We start from the raw sequence: 23,745 nt of genomic DNA on the forward strand, positions 1-23,745 counted from the left end.
TTGATTTACAAAAAAAATTATGTAGCTGAGCAGGGGGGGGGGGGGTGCCCTCCCCCTCTGGATCCGCCCCTGAACTAGATCTGATAGTAAATCTATAAATATTACTGTATTGTGTAAGTATTACTATATCTTATTGTTGAATACTTGTTACTGTCAGTTGTCGAGTAACTGTTAAAGATTATAATCTGAAATTTTATTCGTCACAAATAATATTTTATGAGGTTTGATATTATTTACAGACCTCGATCCAGTAACTTTATTACCAACTGGAGATAAACTGACTGTAAATGAAGGAGATTCAACCAATATCACGTGTTCTACTAACAGTAACCCTGTAGCCTTAGTTACCTGGTATAATGGTACAATTCAGATATCATCTAAACATACCAACATCAATACCTTTACCATACAAGCTACATGTCTGGATACTGGTGACTATACTTGTCACGCTACCAATACCGAAATATCAAGTGTTCAATACAGCCAATCATTGACATTATTTATTAACTGTAAGTATATAAGTATTTATTACAGTTGGTGATAATATGATAAGTATAGTATAACTGATAGCCGATGTTATATTGTTATACAGGTTCACCTAGACCAGATACAAGAGTTATAACAACATCTATAGTTAGTGGTAATATAACAGATATAGTACAACTGGTAGCTGTTGTTATATATAACAGATATAGTACAACTGGTAGCTGTTGTTATATCTATAATATTGTTATATACAGGTTCACCTAGACAAGATACTAGAGTTATAAAAACATCTATAGTTAGTGGTGATATAAGAGATATAGTACAACTGGTAGCTGATGTTATATCCTATCCACCACCAACCTTCACCTGGTATTATAATAATATAACTACTGAAGATGTTAATGATAGTGTCATTAAACAGATTGATACCAATATATCTATCAATACTTATAGATCAACATTAAATATCAACATTACATCCAACATCTTCTATACATCATATACAGTCAATGTATCTAATAATATTGGTTATACAGAACTAGAATATCAAGTTGCAGGTCAATGTAAGTACATATATATAATATACTATATACTCAGTCTGACAATATTACAACTGAATTGCACATATTGCCTCTTGGTCATTGCAATTATTTGTATATGTACCTTCTAACATCAACTCATCAACAACACGTCATGACAGTATCTGTATTATATGGACACCAGGATTTAATGGTGGAGATCAACAGGAATTTATTGTTCAACATTCAGTAGATAATAAAACCTGGACTAGTTCTACACCTCTACCAGAATCTAAACCTGATTATTGTATAATGAATCTACAAGCTGATACACCATATTATATTAGAGTTATAGCTAGAAATAAATATGGTAATAGTCCACCAGTTTATCTGATATTATCTGGTGGTTCTGCTACAATACAAACTTTAAAGACAGGTAGGAAGACTAGATACAATGCAGATTATTTAGATAGGTTAAGTAGACTATGATTATTGCTGTGATTAAGATGTCTTTTCTATTTTGGCTATTAAAAAATAGATCAGACACCAAGATTAAGTAACAGACGGTGTTCTAAATGTTGTAATGATTATTGTAGCCCAAAATGGGAATTTCGTTGGATTCGCTTTTGGTTTAAAATGGTGTCAGTTGAGTATAACAGTCCTTTACATTTATTGGGCCGACTCACTTTAAATTAATATTTCCTTGGTACTACATGGTCCGCGCAGTGGCATACAATTCTACACCAGAAAACACCTTTCCTTTAAATATTCAAGAAAAACACGCAACTGGAACACACGCAAAAACAAATTTCATTTCCATGATTGTCTGCTTATCTGTAATAATGGTCAAATTCCAACTTATTCAATGAGTTAATAAAAATGTTACAACTCACTCGGGCGTTCTTTTGGTCAATCCCTGTTTAGAATGTAGCTGACTGCTATTGTTTATTTGATACCAGCAATAGCGGCCTATAATAATTTCAGCGGTATCAAATGAACGATACCAGTCCGATAAATTGTAAATTGGAGGTGTTTATATAGTAATTATTTTGCATGTGGAATATTCATTGCAGATGTACCTACACCACCTGGCACCAATGGAGGGTTAATAGCTGGAGTTGTTATAGCAGTGCTGGTAATTATTATCGTTGCTATTGTTGCTGTTATTCTGGTACGAAAAATGAGAAAGAAACATGAAGGTTTGTTTATATGAACGTTACTGATGTACAACTCACACATTAATTTTTTTTTTAAAAAAGTCCCTGGAAAACGTCTCCGTCTAAGGTACATCTCTTTCCGTAGATTTACCAAGTCTCGTGTGTTAGATTCAGTCTTTTTATTTTTGATTCATCAAATATAAATGAAATTAATGGACTGGTTTATGAACTTTACATGTAGTTTATGTTACGTTTTAGCCGAATCATCAACATATGCTGGTTTAGATCTAGAGACTAGAACAGCTACTGGTATAGATGATACAACATACCAAGGTCTACAACATTATGTTAATCTACGATCATCTTCTACAGTCAATAATAACCAGAACTACGACTCACTTCAACATATAGAACCAACTACAGTATATGATAGTTTGAATACAAATATGGGTGATGCGGTGATATCTGAAGGAATAACTAATACAAGCAGTAAGTACATAATGGGGAATATCTGTGCCATGTCCGTATGCATTCTTGCCGATACTTAATCACGACTCGGCACTGGAGTGTGTCCAGTTTGAGAGTAAATGCCTGCTGTTTGACAGCTCTATATAGGATTTATGTTTTGCATGTCAATTACATGTTGAGATACATTTCGAGCAACATGATCCGATTGGTTGCGTTTGGGTAATCCGTTCGTTGTGAGGTCGGAATGTTTTAGGCCACCCATTGTATTATTGGTATTAAATGATACCTAATGTGTTATGTCCTCGTTTGATCTATGGAGCACTAAGATTTCCATTTTCTGTGATTGGTCGAATTTTGGCTATTGATCTCGTCTCCAAAAAGATATTTAATTTTTATCAGCAATAGCTTTCAAAGTATTGTATTCAAATTTTGTTTACCTCGGCATTTATTACTTTGGTGTTTGCAAAATGCTGTTGTTGTTGTTTTTTTGTATTGTGCGTATATATCTGTGTATCTGTGATTTTATTTCAGATTTGTCGAATCCTTACGGAAATATTGATGCAAAAGAAACACCAACTTATGCTAATCTTAAAACTGGGAGGAATACACAATAATTACAACTGTAATGTGGGAGACAACTCTACATTCGTTAAAGTACAGGATGCAGACCGCCGCTAATTTCCCCATTGACTTCAATGTTAATTCTGGCCTCTTTGCCCGGCTCAAACTTTTCCCCTAATTAGACTAGATATTTCAAGTCCTAAAACCCTAATGTGTTGAGTCTGCATTTTTATACTATGTAGACTGTAAGTTACGTGACTATTATATTACTTTGGGTTATTGCTATTTTACTAACAATGCTGTAACAATGGCATCGATTTGGTTTTTTTTGGTATCTACGAAGATGGCACCGTCGGCAATATGAATAGCACATATAAATTTATTTACAATAGTAGTTTGTGCGCCGCGCTCATGACAGTTTTGTTAACGTTGGGGGTCTATGCTGTATCTATAACAGAGCCAGGGACGTATCTAGATCAGAGCAACGAGGGGGGGGGGGGAAGTGTTCTCAGGGGGTGCTGTAAAATTGACGGACAATGTATATCTATTGTTTTTATGGTCGACCATATTTTCCCCGGGGGGAGGGGGGGGGATGGCGGGGGCGAAACTTATAACGGACATATATTCCAAAGTAACATACACCAAAAACTATCTTTCCTATAAACCATGTCATTCACGTCATACCAAAAGTAATATACCACTCTATTTAGCTAGAAAATATGCACAATTTTGGTCATAGACGAAATCTCCGGATCGTGATTAGGTGATCTAATAAGAAAATTTATTGAAACAGCGTTACCCAATCGAGGAAAGGAAATTAGAAGTTAGGATAAACAAGGCTTTGATATTCAAACATCGAGGACTACTAAAATAAAGGATAATTCGAAAATATCATTGCCTTTGTCACTCATAACTCCCAACATCCCAACTTCTTTAAAACAATGCATCAGAGCAGGTTAATCCTGACATCAAATAACTATGGTGGGTTGTCGAATTCAAAATGCGATCTGGAGTAGAAAGTAGAAAATCAAAAGCAAAAGAGAAAATGTCTACTTTCAAAGACTTCCATGTCTGCCAGAAAGATTTTATCCTAAAAGGACATTTTCATGAGGGAAATATGTATCTCCGGTGCTCTTCAACTTAAAATGTCCACCTTTTCAACTTTTCAATATTCTACATTCAACAACATAATTTTTTCTCAAATAACTTTTCTCCATGCATAAAACGAAAATAAATATGATCACGTGACTTTTTCTGATTATCATTACAGTGCGGTCATTTTCAAGAGAAATAAACGACACCAGAAAAATACCGCATCCGCGTTCAAGGAAGAAACTAGGTTGTAAGATTTTAAAGCGCTAGTCCGAAATGCCCCATTTGTGAGTGTACTTTAAACCCCATTTCTCTCTCTTTTAAAGCGCATTTTAATCGTCAATATGACGCAAGGTGTCAAAATGCTACAATAGGTAAAATAATATTTTCATTTTTCTGAATTTAATCGAATAAAATACAATATATTAAAAACCAAATATTCTGGCAGGGAAGGAATTCTTTGAAAGTAGAAATTCTGCTGTTGAATGTAGAATATTGACGAGTTAAAGTTGAAAAGGTGGACGCTTTAAGTTGAAAAGCACAAGAGGTGCAGGTTTCCCTCATGAAAATATCCTTTTTGGATAAAAAAATGTATCTTTTCCTCTTAATTTTTCTTCTTTCTACTCCAGGTCGCATTTTGAACCCGTTACCCGGCCATAAACAACAACCTCCGAACAAATTACTAGCAAGAAAGTGAAATGTCCAAAACAAATCTATTCATTTTATCATCCACTCTCCTTCAACATAACGCAATCTTTCATCAATTACCAGTTATAGTCACATTATAAAAATATAAATAGCAGTACTTAGTCTAAATATTCATAATAAGTGATCTCCTATAACATAAATCGTCTAAGCTTGACAGGTTTAACATGTTTGGAATGTTTCGATATTTTGATATGATACATTATAATAAAAGGTATTCATTTAAATGCAAACAGAAAAAAGTGTACAAAGTAGATGAGAATATAAGAGCATTTCCAGTTGGTCGCGTTAGTCCGGCAGGAGGTCGACAAATCTGGAAATATAGTCCACCTTATGTTTTTGATGGATTATATATCTTCAGTATGTGTAGATTCTTAATCCGGATGGTGCCACTTCTGGGGAAATTTAAATATTCACGATGGCCGCCATGAGGCAGTTACTAGTTATTTAGTGGGGTAAAATATGTGACAGATTCTCTAGAACTTCGGTTTGAAGATGGTTTCTATAAGAATTCGGCCCGCTGAATCCAATGAGGTGTATAATTTAACTAAGGGTGCCAGGGTGGCATCATCCGAATTCTGAATCCATATTGAAGATATATAATCCTCCAAAAACATTAGGTGGACTATAATTCAACGTTAAGGCTTAAAATGTGGTTTGGCAATTCGCCTAAAGGCAAATGCTATAGCTCATACGATGTATCATCGATACAAGTTAATTGTGACCGGTTACGACAAAATGAGTCAGAATTACGCACGATCTAATAATGAGATAAAGACAAAATATGTGAAAATATTGATTTTGATCGAAATTGAGATTTTCAAAAAAATGAGTCTTAAAATATTCTATCTTTAGACCCAATAGATCAAAAAAGCAATAACATATTTTAAAACACCTTTATTTGGACGTTTTGTAAGAGTACCGTATTCTTATATCTGCCCTTTTCTGAATATTCTCAGTAAAATTAGATATTTTTCTTCGCAAGGTTCTTGGCTTCGATGTCACGCTTATAGTGCTAAGGAATTTAAAGTTTGCCTACCAACGTATACGTGTTTTCTTAGGGTTTCTTAAACAGTAAGGCAGTCGTTTTTGCCAGAGTACGAGAATACAGAGGAGTTACACAAACAAAAAAAAATCAATTATAGTTAATTTGATCATCCACTAGATCAAATTAAATTGAGACAAGACTATATATTTATTAATAACACCCAAATAAATAGTGGCAATGCCGACGTCACACTTTCGTGAAATTGGCACCAGCTAGCCATACGAATTAACTATGGAATTTTGAATTTAGCGCCAACATGGCCCCGAGAGTGGTCAAAAACCAATCAACAGCCGAAGCAAGTGCGATGCCCACAGATGACATCCGAACCGCACACGAAGGTAATACGAAGATGTGAATTTGTATAGTAGTTTATACACGATGGCTCTGTGAAGTTGTCCAGGACTGACTCAGGGAAATGTTTTAATCTCTCGAAATTGACACCAGATGGTTACACGATAAAGTAAATTCGGTTCTTATCCTAGATACATCGAGCCATTCGTGAGGGCATTTAAGCCATCGTATGACCCGTGAAGTTTTCCAGGCTCCGGCTGCAACTTCGTGAGCGCTGGCAAAATATTTTGCATGCCAAAATATTGCTGAAGGACCTTGCGAAGGCTCATTTTCGTGTTGAATTCGTGTGTCCATTTTGCCCTTCATAAGGCCATCGTGAGGGCATGGCGAAGGCTTTAATCATAAGCATACGGACAATCTGACTTTTCGGGCAGACGGGTAAAGTGAACACAAAACTTATTATTTTATCTAGTTGGCAAAATAAAGTGCTGGAAATCTCATCAACCGTTATTTTCTTTTAATTCAATACCACGAATTTGTGCTGAACTGATTATGGATTAAAACATATTGTGTGGAGTCACTCTAGTTACTTTATCCGTTACTGTCTCTTCCTATACAAATCTAATATGAATATAAGGCTTGTACAAATCTATGAATGGAATGTTACCGTAAACGGGAATTCTTGCCGTACTTCAATTAACGGGCAAAACTGTCAACGTTGATACCGCTAAAATTGATGTATTCAACAGTAACTGATAGAGGCAGAGTCGATAAAAATCCGTTACTGAAGTAAGTAGAGTCATTCTACTTTATGCGACATTTTTAGGGCATCGATTATTATTTGTGGATTCAGATTCAACAGTCCGATTGGATGGTTGGAATTCAGATCGGCATATAGTGGGATGCAAACCGATTGTATACTTTGAAGATGCTTAACCCATGGGCTAGAATAGCAAAAAACGCATTTGCGGCGGTGAAATTTTCAAAACATTCTTAGGGAGGGCGAGGCCCCCATAACCCGCGACGTTTGATTGGTTGTTTGGGTTTCAGGTCAGCCACCTAATGTGACACTACGGGGACAGGTGTGACAATACTGTTCATGGACTCCTGTGTCACTATCCTGTGTCGGGGTATATGGCTTCCACGTTCTGTATAAACCCTCAATATCAATTAACTTCGGAACACTGTATTGTTATAACTATGTTTATATATGAAATACAGGAAACTACAACATCTATGATAGTACAATATTAGTTATTATAATATTTACAGTCTGAGTTTAACAGGCCTAGAACGCTGACCTAACTGCTATATTACTATATCGGCCTCGTACGTACTTCTAAGAACCATGCATGATGTCTGATTATCCCTTAAGTCCTAAAGGTAGCAAGAGCCACATACTTCTTGATAGGTTTACATCATTTTCTCACAAGACCTGTAAGCCGAGGCGACTCACGGTATGTCTCACTATATATATTTTAGGAAGCCCACATGATGTCTGAATGAGGTCTGCAACCCGGCATCTCGGCACCGACATTGTTGGATTATAAAAATACATTTCAAGTTTCATCAACATCGACCTCTAGAGGGTCCACAACCTTGGTATTACATATTTTTACGAAATGAAATGAAATGGGGTTTAATGTCCTACTGTTCTGCTCCTAAACTGGGCTAATGAAGACGGGTACATAGTTTGCTCTCACGCTGGCCATATAAAGGACAAAATGAACACATGTTGAAAACACAATTTTTCGTACAATCAGGGGCCATAATCCATGATAAGATTATATTAGGGATTGGAACATGTCGAAAATTTACTATATTTGATCGTACCCTTGCACTTTTACTGGTAATAATTAACAGACCTAGAAACTGGGGAATATCCGGCAGAGGACGTTCTGTTGATTGTAATTTGGGTAAAGGACGAGATGGCTTATTTTATTCAGATTTAGACGATGATTTGAAAGGTTGTGGTAGCGGTCTGGCCGAGCTGTTTGTAGTGAGAGCGTGTGTTGTTTGGTTATGAATTACCCTGACGTATATTAGGACTTCTTATGCTGGGTGTGTATATTTCTATGGTTCTTATAGATTAAATCTCTGAATGGGTTTATTAAAGAATGAACATAGCAATATCAATATAAAAATATTGAAATCATAATTAAAACATCAATTCTAATTATCTATTAATGAACATTGAATATATAATATTAGCATATATTATGTGAGCAAGTGTAATTATAAGCTATTTCTGATTACAATATATATATATATTAATCAATAAATGAATTTAAAATATTATCATACAATGTGAATAAGTCTAGTAAAATTTTTCACATCATAATATTAAGCATAAAATAAACATATATATCTTATTATTAGGCGACACAAATCAACAACTCGCCTATAAGAAACATAAGTATTAATTATTTGACGTCTAACTGGGTTTATTAACGAATTAACATGAATTGTCCGTATTTCATCTGTTATAATTATACCCAGCAGTTATCGCCAACGTATTATCTTAACATTTATTAAACTATAAATATTTGAACATATAGATGATAATTCTAAACATATCATACAAAATGTGATATAAATAACTCAAAAGATAGGTACCTACTGAATCAATGACTAAGATGCTAAGTAATATTAATTTATTTTAAGTAATTTAGTCAATTTAGATAAGTAATTATATGCATACCAAAATACATACTATAACGGTAGTTTTCTTTTCTGGTGACTCAGGTGTTTGACCTACCTTTGGACCCCTGAAAAAAGAACACAAAACCCCTAAAACTAACAATTAAATAACTCAACACAATTAATGAAAGTTTCAAGTTGATTAAATTTTTAAAAAGTGTTACGGTCTGAATTATTTGCATAATCTATATTTTACGTTCCTCGATATAGTCGGCAGAACGAGTGGGAGCCCAGTTAGTTGCTCTAGGGCGTTGGCTAGGTTCATCTCAGTGTTGGCCGAGAACGTTTACTCGGATGTTCCAGCATGCTTTTCACTTGTCACGAAGAAGACGAGCTTGACAAGGACAGCGTATAGTAGTTTGGACAGGACGAAATACTGAGGTCCCGTGGCGTGCACGTAAAATAAATCTTGACAGACGGAATTCAGAATAAGATTTGGCCTTAGCGCTACAATTTCCCATATAGTACAATGTATGCTTGTCTTTATGATCTCAGTCGGCGCAGAAAAGTAGGACGCTAAACCCCCATTTTATTTCATTTATAATTAGCAATAAGACCGACTTTCAATTTCGAAATGACAATCACATCAGACCAAATTCATTATTTTGAACCGAATCAGGAAGAATCGGTTAATATAAGTAAGTACTGCATATTTAACTGAACTATGGGGGTCGGGTGGAGTTATGTGAGATGGCGTAGCTGTCTGGTCGCCTCTGGCTTGCGGTTATAGTTTCTATCTCTGGTATGGGCAAATTATCAACTTATCGTAGTTTACTCCGGGTACTCCAGTTTCCTCCCACAAGAAAGACCCCTGCGTATGCACCGAACAAACTAATTTAAGGCAATTTGTGCAATGCCATCTTCTGTCCGAACCAAAGAATACAGAAATAAGCCGGGTAACACACTCGAATATTTTAAGCCGTTATAGCTTATAGATTCTCGTGGTATGATATGGCAAAGAAATGCCTGGAAATCCTGGAGCTTTAGGAAATTGACTTTCTTAAGGGCGTGTGGCTATATTGTTTGGAACCTTGAAATATACAAAAATGGTTCTAAAAGCACATATTAATGTAATACGAATTTAAGTAAGTGAGTTATATTCAATTTTGAAAACAATAATGTAATTTCTAATCAGTTATGTTCGGTGAAATACGCAAACGGTTCAAATTGAACGTCAGTCGTTTACGCCAGCTTAGTGCATTCTGTATATTTTTTAAAATTATTATTTTGTCGTTTGTGAATAAGCCTTTACCAATTACGTTTACATTGTGTTGTAGGATACGTTTTTATTTGTTCATTACAAAATGGCACCCACAGGGTGCATGACTCGTGTGCTGATTATAAAATGTTAATTGTGTCTTAAATATTGGATATTAGGATCCTATAGTTTCACGGCAAGATAACGACATCAATATTGAATGAAATTTATTAATATTGAATTCTAAACAAAAAGCGATTTTTTCGTACAATCAAGGGCCATAATTCAAGAAGTAAGGCTGATGTCCCCCGCCGAAATCCCAAAATGGAAAGATGACACATATTATAATTAATTGCACATTTATTTTTTTTCAAAAGTATCGAGCAATCAAACTATACATTAAGTTTCATCACTCTCTATCAGATAGAATCAAGATTATCTTGTCCCAAAGCAATGGCCAATGAAATTGATTACCTCTGCTTAGCTTTAGCTCGAAATGTTCATCATTGAACTCAGTCAAGACATTCACATGAACATCTACATCGAGTTTAACCATTCTACCTCAATTAAAAGCAGAGTTGTTATGTTCCAAAGTTTTGACCAATCAAATTGCTTATCGCCCCTGAGCAGAAAATGCTCATTATCTAACTTAGTCAAGGTATTAATGTGATTAAAACTATACACCAAGTTTCACCACTCTCACTTAATTAGGACTAAAGTTATCGTGTCCCGAAGCACCTTATCTCTGCTTACTCTCAACAGAAAATGCTATCTTCGACCTCAATCAAGGTATTGACCTAATAAACACCTATACCAAGTTTGAACATTCTAGCTCAATTAGAAAGAGAGACGGGCAGACAAACGGACGAACCCGTCGAAAGGCGGGGGACACAAAATATTAGCTCAACCGTAATGCTGCACTACTTTGTGTTACGCTAAACGATAGAAATAAAGTTGTTTTAGGTATACGTACTCATTGCTCGTGTTTCTGTGAAGCAACACACTAAAAAAAATATATATGTCTATTAGCCATTTCTTTTAGATCCTTAATACGCAATGACAATTAAGATATTCTTAACATTGGCCCCGTGTTCATTAGCCCAACTGGGCAAATAAACGCTGCTGAATTCTAACATCACCAATAAATCCACTCCCTTTTTTAACACAGTGACTTTACACATATTAAAGGTCACCGGAAAAGCATCATTTTTTTTTAAATAATGCAAGCAATTATGTCAACACATCCTTTCCATAAGTATAACCCGAGCCCGAACGTCAATATTACCTGCAACAGGTAAATTTCAATATTAGTAATTTCCGCCGTTCTCCGTAGGTAGTCGGAACTTTCCGTCAAAAAGCAATCTGTGACGTCATTTTAGTCCTTCTGCACATCGAAATATAGACTAGAATATGAGCAGAAGGACTAAAATGACGTCACAGATTGTTTATGTACTTATGGAAAGGATATGTTGGCATTATTACTTGCATTATTTAAAAATATATATATAAACCTTTTCCGGTGACCTTTAAACTAATTCACATGGAATTAGATTACTTTGTGGGGTAACATATGCAGCCCCGTATATTGATATTAATTATAAACATTGAAATGTTAAGGAAAAATATTACCAATCTTATATAAATTAGTATTTAGATATTTGGTTTACATACAAAGCCAAACATGAACTCTCTGGACCATCGGATGCAATATATATGGAATGGATTAGATCATCCGCGCCGTATAATAATTTAACGTTATTATGGTCGTCACCCAATGAAAGGACTTACACTCGATATTTCGTCATTGGTACTTGACAATCGCTTATATCTTGGCAAATGTCTATACACTCTCAACTTCGCTCTGAATAGAGTAATTTGACTAAAATTCTTCTTTATCTATGTTAGAATTATTATAGCAGGAGCGGCCAGCTTTATATTTAAATCTTAAATAGGAAACATGAGCCCGGATCCAGGCAATTCTTTCCAGTTGCCCCCACAGCCCTCCGTAAATATATCAAATAAATATAAAGGTAAACCTGCCTACTGGTCTTTTGAACACGACAACAATAACTACAATGATAATCACAACGACAGCAATACAGCCCACAACAATTCCTGTTATTTCTCCCGCCGTGAGCGTTTCTTGTGCTAAAATATGAACATAATTTGCTTAAGATTAAAACTGACATCATATACTTAACTGGCATGTTGTCACTGGTTTTATCTACATTTTCAAAAAGTGTCTTACCCTTCCCCTTGCTGTATCCACTGATACATTAGGTAAGTTTGGGACAAACATATTCTGCAAATGGATCTCTTGCAGTGGACGAAAATCAGACAAATTGCCCAGGGTTATCACATGAAATTGTTGGATCGAAACAACGTGACTTTACTAAATGGTAGAACTTCGGTTCTAAAACGCATGCGATAGACAATTCGGCCACCAAAGCATCCACCCAGCCTGTTATCGCACCTTTAATGCCTCAGATATGGTTTATGTCAGCTAGGGTATTGTCAACAATATACAGTGCCCTCCAAACTACAATTAATATTAATACATGACATAAATGTATTTGAAACTAACTTCTAACAATGCTCGGATATCGGTTTGTTCGGAGTAAATTGGACGACAAACTATATAATAAAAAGGATCACATCTAAGACTCACAAAGGCTATCACAAAACGAGCATTCTTTGCTCTGCATAAATTTACTCGATCGATGAAAATGAAATGGGAGTTTTAAATTGCCTACTGTACTGCAGCCGACTAGGCTAATGAAGACGGCGCCCAATCAAGAACTACATATTGATAACAGGCGCACTTGGCTGTATTTGTAATAATTGTTTTCATTGTTTGAAAAAGCTTGGAAGAGTGTAGATTTTTGGGAATTGTTCCATCTGACTTTCTTTTGAACGACAGCCTGTTCTTCCGACATGGCATAATCGATCTTTGTTGGTACTGTAGGTTAATTCAATTACAATGGGTTGAGAAATAATCAGGATTTCAAATTTGATGGTCAGGTCATAGATTGTATTTGAAACGATCACAAATCAATTACCTTCTTTATCCATACCAATTCTACTATCGAGAATGCGAATATCAAAAGTGTGACACATTAAAAGCGATATGCCATATTTGTTTACGACGATGTCTTTGGACTTTCTGATAATATCAAATGTATTTACATCATAATTATCTTTACAGCATAAGTAAGCAACATAATCATCCAACATAAAATCTTGTTCTGAATCCCAAATTCCTTTCAGAATTGAGATCTCCAGCTATATCACTGAACGAATACTTTTATTTTATAGACAAATATATACATCCCTCGCCCTCCGTTAATCTCCCTTACCCCCGTGTTCTCTAACAAGTGAGAATGCTTCATGATTTGGTAGTAAGTTTGTGAATTCGGTAATAACATATGTACAAAATTTTCATAAACACGTCTTTAAGACCGTTAATATGTAATGAAATTAATGAAAAGGTATTAATAAATGATGTACTACTCGAGCCTTGGCCACACCCCTATTGTTCTATGATGAGCTCATCTGGTACACCTCTACCATCACAAGCCAGAATACTGTTTAGCTGTTCATTGTAAACAAAGGCTCGGTTAACAGATCAGTTTGTCATAGCTTCTCGTGAGGATTTCCCCCTACCATTTTCAGCAAAGATGCCCTCAGCTTTTTTCTACAATGTCCGACCCTTTCGCTATAATCCTCTTTAACATATACAACCTTTTTTTCTGTTTTCCTGTGTCCCTATGAGCGACCATTTTGTCGGTCAGTTTCGGTCCAATTTTCAAGAAATTCAAACTCACCCGTAACGGTGAACGATTGAAACGTGTTTTAAATCGGAAACAAGCTGTGACCGCCAGAGGTTCCACAAGCTAAAAACGTTTTATTTTATTTTTGGTAAAATCAGGGGTTATAATCAAGGAGGTTACGGTTCAATATGCGCGACTATCGCAAGAAACCGAGATCTTTGGAATATAAACATATTATATTTTATGTTTCATAAAAATCAGATAAAAATTGTGACCTCTTAAGGGTTTGCATACATGAAGCGGCCAATGTGTCTGGCAGTTTCTGTCCATTTTCTAACGAAATTCGAACTCAGCCATCATTGTGGTGTAGCGATGATACATTCAAACGCATGTTTTAATCGGATAAACATTATGGCCTCTAGGGGGTTCACAAGTAAAACATACCATATATTTGCGTACAATCAGGGGTCAAAATCGGAGAGAGTGCGTCGTTTAGACGGTCCACAACCTTGTTATTACATTTTTTTTACACTATTTGCATGGCCATTTTGTCTGACAGTTTCATTTCGATTTTTACGATGTAAAAGCTAAAATAAATCGCAATTGTTTGTACACTCAGGGGCCATAATCCACAAAGTTACGGTCCGATATGCGCAACTACCGAGATCTTTGGGATATAAACACATACCTGAAATAGATTGTTCCACAGTTATACAATTTGCTACCAGATGGCGCAATTAACTGAGGTTGGTTGAAAAAGTGACTTACATCGTTCTTCCCCGGGACTCTTCATATTTGACGTTTCATCAAAATCGAATAAAAATTGTGACTTCTAGAGGGTATCAGCCATAGTATTACATACTTTTACACTTTGTACGCACGTACAAGGAGTGGCCATTTTGTCGGACAGCTTTGGTCCTATTTTCAAGAAATTCGAACTCGGTCGCCATTATGGTGTAACGGTGTTATATTATTTCAATATTGTTCTTTTTTTTAAATCGGATACAAATTGTGACCTTCACAAGCTGAAAAGGCTATGATGTTTTCGTGCAATCAGGGGCCATAATCCAGGAAGTAACGATCCGATATGCGAAAATGTCGACAGAAACCGATATCTATGGGATATGATCATATATCAAGTTTCTTCAAAATCGGATACAAATTTTGACTGTAGACTGTCCATACACAAATTGTGGACGGACGGACTTCCGTACGTACAGGGGCGCCGACATATACGTCCACATCAAAATGTGGGCTTATAAAAACAATAATTATCTTTTCTTAATGTCTACATGAAAATATCCATATACCGTCACTTTTCCGCGGGTTGTAATATAAATGTAATAGATAATGCACTTACCGGTCACATTTATGAATTTATAGTCCTCGCCCGCCAATGTTTCACATTTCCATGTTCCATTATCCCTGTCTTTGGATACATTAGCTATATGAACAGTTACACTGTCACTAGTTTTACTAACTGTATAGTATCTATTGTAGTTGTATTTGGTAGTGGAGGTATTTGAATCAGGAGTAATATTACAGTATGCTGTAGATACATTACAAAGAGTTACCTGTACACCATCCTTAGTAATTATAGCAATTTCAGAAGTGGTACACGTTACATTTGCGGAACCACCGTCTATCAATGGATCGGGATATGTTGTAATTTCAACTGTTACACCTGTAATATATAACATAATAATTGCAAGCACGTATGAATTATACCTGTAATATATCAACTATTGTAGGGGGGGGGGGTTAACGCAAACTATATTATTTCGGGACTAGCATTTGATTCAATTTTATTTCAGTAATTCGCTTGCGCGTAAGGGTCTTCTGATAGTTGGTGCCGTGATAGAAAAAACTCTATTTCGAGGACTGCTAGTGAAGCTTGGAAGAATTTTTATACGCCCACATTTTCATGTTGACGTATATAATATCGTCGTCACCCCTGTCCGTCCGGACGCCTGCTCACATTTGTTTGTGGACACTCTACAGGTCACAATTTGTATCCGATTTTGACGAAACCTGAAATATGGGTAATTGATATCCCCAAGATCCCGTTTCCTTTCCATATTGGCATGTGTTGGACTGTAACTTCATGGAATATGGCCCGCCTCTACGAAAAATCACGTTTTTAGATTGTGGGTACTCTAGAGGTCACCTTTTGTATCCGATTTTGATGAAATTTAAAGTGTATGTTTATAAACCGAACATCTTAGAGCATTTCGATATTCTCGCATATCGTACTATAACTTCCTGGCTTATGGTACCTGATTGTACGAAAAGTCACGTTCTTAGCTTCAGTCCCTCTAAAGGCTACAATTTTTATCCGATTTTCACAACCGTTCAAAAATATCAACGTTACACCCTAATGACGGTTAAGTTTTAATTTCGTGAAAATCGGACAAAACGCCCCTTCTCTGCACGCAATGTCACTTGTTCGGAATTTACTAAGCGTTAGATTGACATAAATTTCGGAACCAAAAATATTCTAGAAATGGCACGGAATACCAACAATATTAATAATTAAACCGAAATGGGCTACTTTAACTATCAAACGTTTGAAGAAAGCTCATATTGCTAAACATGTGATGTATGTGACACGCGTGTGTGTGCTAGTAAACATGACTTACTGTGAAATATTTTACAAGGTCAATGTTGTAATTAAACCTAAAAAAATTAATAATGACACATTTGCAAAATATTGAATAATGAATTAGAGAATAGAGTGAAAACCACTCTCTGAATTAGAAAAAAAGAGTGAAAAATCACTCTCTGAATGAGCAAAACGCCTACATATGAATCTTGCAAATCTTTTTTCTGATTAGAAATAGCTAATAAAGAAATAAAATCAACACTCCAAAATAGAAAATCACCACCAGGTTTTCAATGAAAAGAGTAAATTCGCCACCACGTTTGTTAAATTATTCTAGACAAATAACATATTACTCTTTCAGGAGCTGGTTTCCTCGGAGGCCCTGCTCCTGAACGACAAACGCATGTCTTTATACACTGTAAAGTTGATGTTGATATTGTTGTATCAGCAAATAACTTTTATGATTGAAAATATTTACCATAAACAGATCAAAGTCGTCATAATGTTAATTAGATAGTTACAATTATTATTAATCATGCAGTAGTAAGTAGGTAAATATTATATTACTAATGTGTTAAACCCGTGACTGTTGATTGACGTACACCACTATACGCCAGGTTGGTATATTCAATAGTGATGGTTATTATAATTACACAACTGCTTATTAATTACTACTGCATAACTTTTAACCATTTTTAAACATTAGTGTAGAATAGTTGATCAATTGTAAGATTTAGCGACAAAAATTTCCATTACTAAAAGGTCTAGCCTTTATACGTCAAAGGTACCACCTGAAATGCTGAAATTCGAGAACTGAAAACATAACAATATGTGCAGCATACATAAGCTTTAAACGTATGATATTACCTCCACCAGAGTAAAGTTGGAACATAAATAGGGATTAACAGAAAATATGGAAACAACAAAACAAGCTCGTCAATTAAACACAATGTAACATCACGTAGTTAACAGTATTAAAACATTCACAAGAAGGTGACCAGGAAAGCTTAAGTAGTTCTGTGTAAGCATCTATGAAAGGAAGTCTTGCTAGGGTATTACAAAATAATTATGTAAAATCAATTATAATGAAATTTTAAACGCAGATAACTGCAAATAAATCAATTTGTTCTTTTCTGAATTGTGACAATATTCCGCTTAAGTTTGTTGTCATTATTATTTTGTAATACTGGTGCAGACGAGACAGTATGTGAATACGGGTGGGACGATTTACCCAATACTACCCAATACCACCCCAATACCACTACAATATAACGACATACTACCTAATACTCCAACATAATGATGTAATTATATATAATAGATTAAAATATACACAATAAAATACTTGTTTTTCTTTTTTTAGTTTCGTCGACTTGGAAACCAACTGCAACGCAAAAGAAGATGATTAATCTGAATAGCAATCTAAAATCTCTTTATCGGTTGTAAAGGGAGATAACTGCGCAAACATTTCATTTTTCTGCAAATTTTAGAATATTCGTTGTAGTAATTATACTAATATGCTGCTATTTGACAATACTAGGTTGTTAATTGATAATATTGGGTAGTATGTGGTAGTATTTGGTAGTATTGGGTTAGTTTTTGCTTGTTTTGGTTATATAGGGAGGCAAATGGAACAGCCAGAGATCGGTAATCGCATTTAAAGTACAATTCCCATGCTATAACTAATTATTTTTGAATAAATTCAATTGATATGCACATTTTACAGCATTACGTTGTAATATTGGGTAGTATGTGGTGATATTGAGGTGGTACTAGGGTGGTATTGGGTAGTATTGAGTAAATCGTCCCGCCGTGTGAATACAGCTGATTAATAGTTATCTCAAACTGACATAACATGGTTGTATTTCTACATTACGTTTGATGTAATCTTACATAAGCCGTGTATTCATATGTTAACAAACCATGTGATAATCCAAATGGGACACTGTATTTTAAGGATACTTATCACTGTATATATATATATATATATATATATATATATATATATACTTTTAACAGTTTAATAGGGGTCTTTTACGTGCACGCCAATGTGTACACGGAACCTCGGTGTTTCGTCACATCCGAACTACTAGACAGCTATCCTTGTCCAACCTGCATTACTGGCAAGGGGGAACCACTCCGGAAAATCTTGATGAACTTTCTCGGCCAAAGCAGATATCGAACACTCGACCTCCGAGCTAGCGAGCCAGCGTCTTACCCCCCCCCCTCCTCATAAGTGTACTATAGACGAAAAGTAATGAAGCCTTAAAAGGTTTATCAATGTTTAAGTTCTAAGGAAATGTACAATTACACGTTTCCTGTAAATTGTACACAAATCCCGTATTTAAACATGTCTGACTACATGAAAACATATCGCCTGGCAATCTGGATTTTTTTCACTTGCACGTGCACCGAACATGTTGCGAAATCACTTCGAAATTTGCCAATTACACGTTTCCTGTAAATTGTACACAAATCCCGTATTCAAACATGTCTTACTACACGAAAACATATCGCCTGGCAATCTGGATTGTTGTTAGGGTTGTATTATTTGGTAGATAATGTCACTTGCACGTGCACCGAACATGTTGCGAAATCACTTCGAAATTTGCCAATTTTCAGTTTATTATAATGGGTGGGACACGCTCAAATTGTTTTCAGACCACAAAAATCACCACATGACGAAGTAGGACCTTGCTAGATTTAACGAAATAAAGACCGAAATAAAATCTTTGTTCATATTTATTTCGGTGAACATAATATGATCCTGATGATGAGATATTTTAGCCCTTTTTACAGAAAGTTTGTCACTGCATACAGGACTAGATCGGACGGGCCCAATATTCTGAAAGTATTCAATATAATTGCTCCCAAGTAAACCAGTATATATATAAGATATGTGTAATTAATAATAATAACATCTGACCATATTTTAAAACATATACATGAACATTATATTCAAGATTTAAAAAAACCAAATCCTTATAAACCAAAGACTGCATTTTAGAAAATAAAACCAGATATCATTATGGGAAGCATCAATGACCTTAAAAGTTAAATATTATTTATCTCTATATTTCAAGATAACTATAGAAGGCACAGGTTTAATCAAAGTAAAACCGGATGTAAACAAAATCGAAATAAAATATTTTCGAAAATTTGAATCAAAATGGCTGCTGAATATCGATTTGAATATTTTGTGTAAAATCCAAAATGGCGGCCAAACAGTTAAACATTTTAATGTTATTGTGTTCCTTATTCCTACCAAGTTTCAGCCTGATACCTCATATGCGAAGGTAGAGAGGTAATCATGAATGTCGAAAAAATACTAACGAAAATATTTGATGCTAAAACTAATAGATAAAACTTCCGAATTTCGAAAAACCGTCAGTCCAACGAATCAAAAAATGAAAACCCGACGAAGATCAGTTGAAAAAATTAACCGTGATATGGGCAAGCTGAAATTATTTTTGGTTCCATCCGTAAAACAATTCATTTTTGTCACAGATGACCAAATTTATATGTAATACATAGTTCCACGGGGGCCAGCAATATCTACGTTGGTGGAATGTTTGCATCGTGCAGGGTTTTGGCGGCAAACTCTGACTAAATTCCATAAAAATGTTCTTACGAAAACATTACGTGTTACGACCGAAGGCCTGAAACAAGTGTAATAAAAACTCTTACGAATACAATGTGCGTTACGACCAAAAGTCTGAAACACGTAATAAAAACTCTTACGACAACAATAGGGCTATGTGTTTCGACCGAAGGTCCGAAACATGTAAAAAGTCGCTATTTGCCACATTGGACAACATATGCCTCAGATGCATATATATTTGTTATTATTATTCATATTGAAATACAATGTTAGCAAGCGCAAACACATCCAAGCAAACGAAGTAGCTCTCACTTGCAGCTGTCAAACAAAACACGTGATATTTTAAGCAATAGGCATTGTAGCGTGAATTGGGTCACAGTGTACTGTTCAGTATGAACATACGGAACGGCATTGTGTATCAACCGTAAGAAAGGATAATATCGTGTTTATAATATCCTAACAAACAGTCCCTTTGATAAGATTTTCGGTAAGCCGACGACGATTGAATAAAATATAGCTGTAAACGTACAGTTCGCAGTGTGAAGTTGAATCGTTTTTCACCAGTAACGAATAGTGAGGTGGACCACCTCGTTATTGGCGAATAACGAGGGGTACGCCACTTCGTTATTCAACTTGTTATTCGGGATTAAAATATGCAGCTAGCCATGACTAGAATGATGGATGCCAAGTATCCCCAAGAAGTATTAAACATAGCAAAACGAATTCTAGACGAAAAACAGTCCACATTGTTAGTCAAGCAGCGAATAACGAGCTGTTGTTTTTTGTTTTTCATCCCGTTATTCAAAACGATCACTAGATAACAATAAAATAATGGATTGCAAAGTATCCCTTAGCAGTAGAAAACTGATAAAATGATGTGTATAGTCGGTAAATAAACCAGATTGTTATTCAAGCGGTGAATAACGAATAACGAGGTGGCCTGCCTCGTTATTTGCGAATAACGAGTGACAAGCTGCCTCGTTATTCATTTTTCGTGATTCAACTTGTTTTGCGGGATTCAAATATGCTGCTAGCCATGACTAAAATGATGGATGCCAAGTATCCCCCAGTAGTATAAAACACAGCCAAACGACTTCTGCTAGACGAAAAACAGTCCACATTGTTATTCAAGCAGCGAATAACAGCTGTTTGTTATTCGTTTTTCACCTCGTTATTCGGGATTCACATATGAAAGTGTTAGTGTATCTTTAATGAGGATATTTCATGATTTAATTGAAAACGATCACTAGATGATAATAGAATAATGGATTGCAACGTATCCCCTACCAGTAGAACACTGATTCAAGACGCATCGTCCGTAAATAAACTAGACTGTTATTCAAGCGGCGAATACCTAATAACGAATAACGAAGTGGTCTGCCTCATTATTGGCGAATAACGAGGGACAAGCTACCTCGTTATTCGTTTTTTGTTATTCGACTTGTTATTCGGGGTTCAAATATGCAGCTAGCCATGACTATAATGAAGGATGCCAAATATTCCCCAGTAGTACAAAAAAGCAAAACGACTTCTAGAGGGAATGCGAGAGAGAAATGGGGTTTATCGTCCACTCGACACAAACTAGGTCATTTCGGTACTAACACATGGTTTAATTTCATTTCAATAATTCGCAATGGGGGAAGGGGGGACGGAAGACCCGGAGAAAACCCACGAGGTTGGACAGGCGACCCTACTCTCTGTCGCGTACAGCCGGTGAATCGAAACCACGCCACTTGACTCAATGACAGACCTTATGAGAGATACGATTGGTTTAATCTATGTTAATTAACAAATTTCGATATGTAGAATATGACAATACATTGATAAAGTAGTGATATGTTATGACTGAAAAACCAAAGATCCACATACAAAAAAACAACAAAAAAAACTCTATTATGTATTTTGAGCATGACCACATTTTGAACTTCGTCTCGTCCACATTCATATGTGTATAAACACGCCAACAGTGAGGCTGATGTCCCCCGTCGAAATCCCAAAATAAATAGATGACACATATTAATTAATCGCACACTTATTTTGTTTTCAAAAGTATCAAGTAATCAAACTGATTATCAACTATACACTAAGTTCCATAACTCTCTATCAGATAGAATCAAAGTTATCTTGTCTCAAAGCATCGACCAATGAAACTGCTTAGCTCAGCTTAGCTTTAGCTCGAAATGTTAATCATTGAACTCAGTCAACATCTACATCAAGTTTAAACATTCTACCTCAATTAAAAGCAGAGTGGTTATGTTCCAAAGTCTTGACCAATCAAATTGTTTATCGCTCCTTAGCCTAAGCAGAAAATTCTCATTATCGAACTTAGTCAAGGTAATGATATAATGAATCTATACTCGAAGTTTCATCACCCTCACTTAATTATAGCCAAAGTTATCGTGCGTCAAGGCATCAACCAATCGGATTGATTAGCTTTGCTTACAGTAAACAGACAATGTTCACCATTAAACTCCGTCATCAGATGAATGCCTACGCCAAGTTTGAAAAGTCTACCTCAGTTAGAAAGAGAGTTATTGTGTTCCAAAGTCTCGACCAATTGGTGTAGCACCATGGGCCTTCTGTCAGACGTGGAGAGCGTTCGTGGGAAAACCGGTCGCCACATCATATCTTAGTAGCCTTGTGATCGTCTAGAATTTGTCTCTAGCTGCCTTTGCTTCTGCTTCACGTTGTGTGTTTACTTCTTACTGTTTTCTTAAGACGTTTGTCTTACCAGGAATAGCAATGCAACAGTTCGTTTTTACATTTTATATATCATAGCTGATCGCATAGTTATGGTACAATGCATAGTAGAATAAAGACATTCTCTCTAACCCGCTCTTTAATGAATGTCTAAGGTTTGATTGTAGAACAGCGAGTGTTAAGTGTCGTGCACGAACTAAGGCACCATGTTTGCATACTCAAGAACAATATCACCATAGATAAAACATTTAGCTGTTCTTTAATGTCTGATGTAAGACTGATAATACCACAGGAAAAGATGTGGTTATCTGAGCTAGAGAATAACAAAAAGAAGGGGTTGGAGAACATGATCAGTTTTATTAATTTTTGCTGGCCAGCTTAACATCGAGGTATGTAGAATCAAATGTTTTGGGCAAAGTCCTTCGGATCAATTAAAGAAGTATTATTGCCTGAAAATTTGTTTCCACCACACCACTGAAGCTTATTGTATCTGAGTAAATATGTCGAGTTGAGCTAAGCGAACGGCTTTATAATTTGTATTAATATTATAAGGAGGTGGGGGGGGGGGGCTACATATTTCTTGCAAATGTTTTAATCATTGTGAGGATTTATGAACACTGAGGGTTTTGATTCCGAATGCATGTTAATTAAAATGACATGTAATATTAATTACTATATGTTTTGATTTTTCTGTTCGATGCACTTAAAGGTTATTTCTTTCAGAATCTGATAGCATCCCCAATGAATTGCAAATACCTGAAGCAAATATGACATCATTTTTGGCAGGAAGTCGGTTTTCTTTGAGTTGATTTAAACGCCATTTCAATTCCGTTCCGCCAATGGTACGC

At 35.7% G+C, this 23,745-nt stretch overlaps 1 protein-coding gene and 1 non-coding gene across 4 annotated transcripts in view; one reads left to right on the forward strand and one right to left on the reverse strand.

Annotated features, from left to right (window-relative positions):
• Positions 1-260: 260 nt before the first annotated feature.
• LOC126830977 (uncharacterized) lies at positions 261-3,654 on the forward strand. Of its 2 annotated transcripts, XR_008788983.1 has the most exons (5): positions 261-509; positions 741-1,049; positions 2,078-2,203; positions 2,420-2,650; positions 3,161-3,654. It is a non-coding gene; the product is annotated as an uncharacterized LOC126830977 (transcript). The 2 variants fall into 2 exon arrangements; XR_008788982.1 differs by lacking the exons at positions 261-509; positions 741-1,049 and adding an exon at positions 1,158-1,440.
• Positions 3,655-7,620: 3,966 nt separating this feature from the next.
• LOC126830997 (uncharacterized) overlaps positions 7,621-23,745 on the reverse strand; it is a 35,505-nt gene continuing 19,380 nt past the window's right edge. Inside the window, exons 6-9 of one of the 2 annotated variants that reach the window (XM_050561612.2) lie at positions 15,355-15,678; positions 12,265-12,372; positions 11,198-11,227; positions 7,621-9,094 (exon numbers count right to left, since the gene is read on the reverse strand). In XM_050561612.2, coding sequence (XP_050417569.1) covers positions 9,081-9,094; positions 11,198-11,227; positions 12,265-12,372; positions 15,355-15,678 — 476 coding nt within the window. In that variant the 3' untranslated portion in view covers positions 7,621-9,080. The remainder of the gene's footprint in view (positions 9,095-11,197; positions 11,228-12,264; positions 12,373-15,354; positions 15,679-23,745) is intronic. The other variant, XM_050561614.2, reaches the window with a different exon arrangement.

This window comes from Patella vulgata, chromosome 8, assembly GCF_932274485.2.
Source record: "Patella vulgata chromosome 8, xgPatVulg1.2, whole genome shotgun sequence".
NCBI classification, from domain to species: Eukaryota; Metazoa; Mollusca; class Gastropoda; family Patellidae; genus Patella; species Patella vulgata.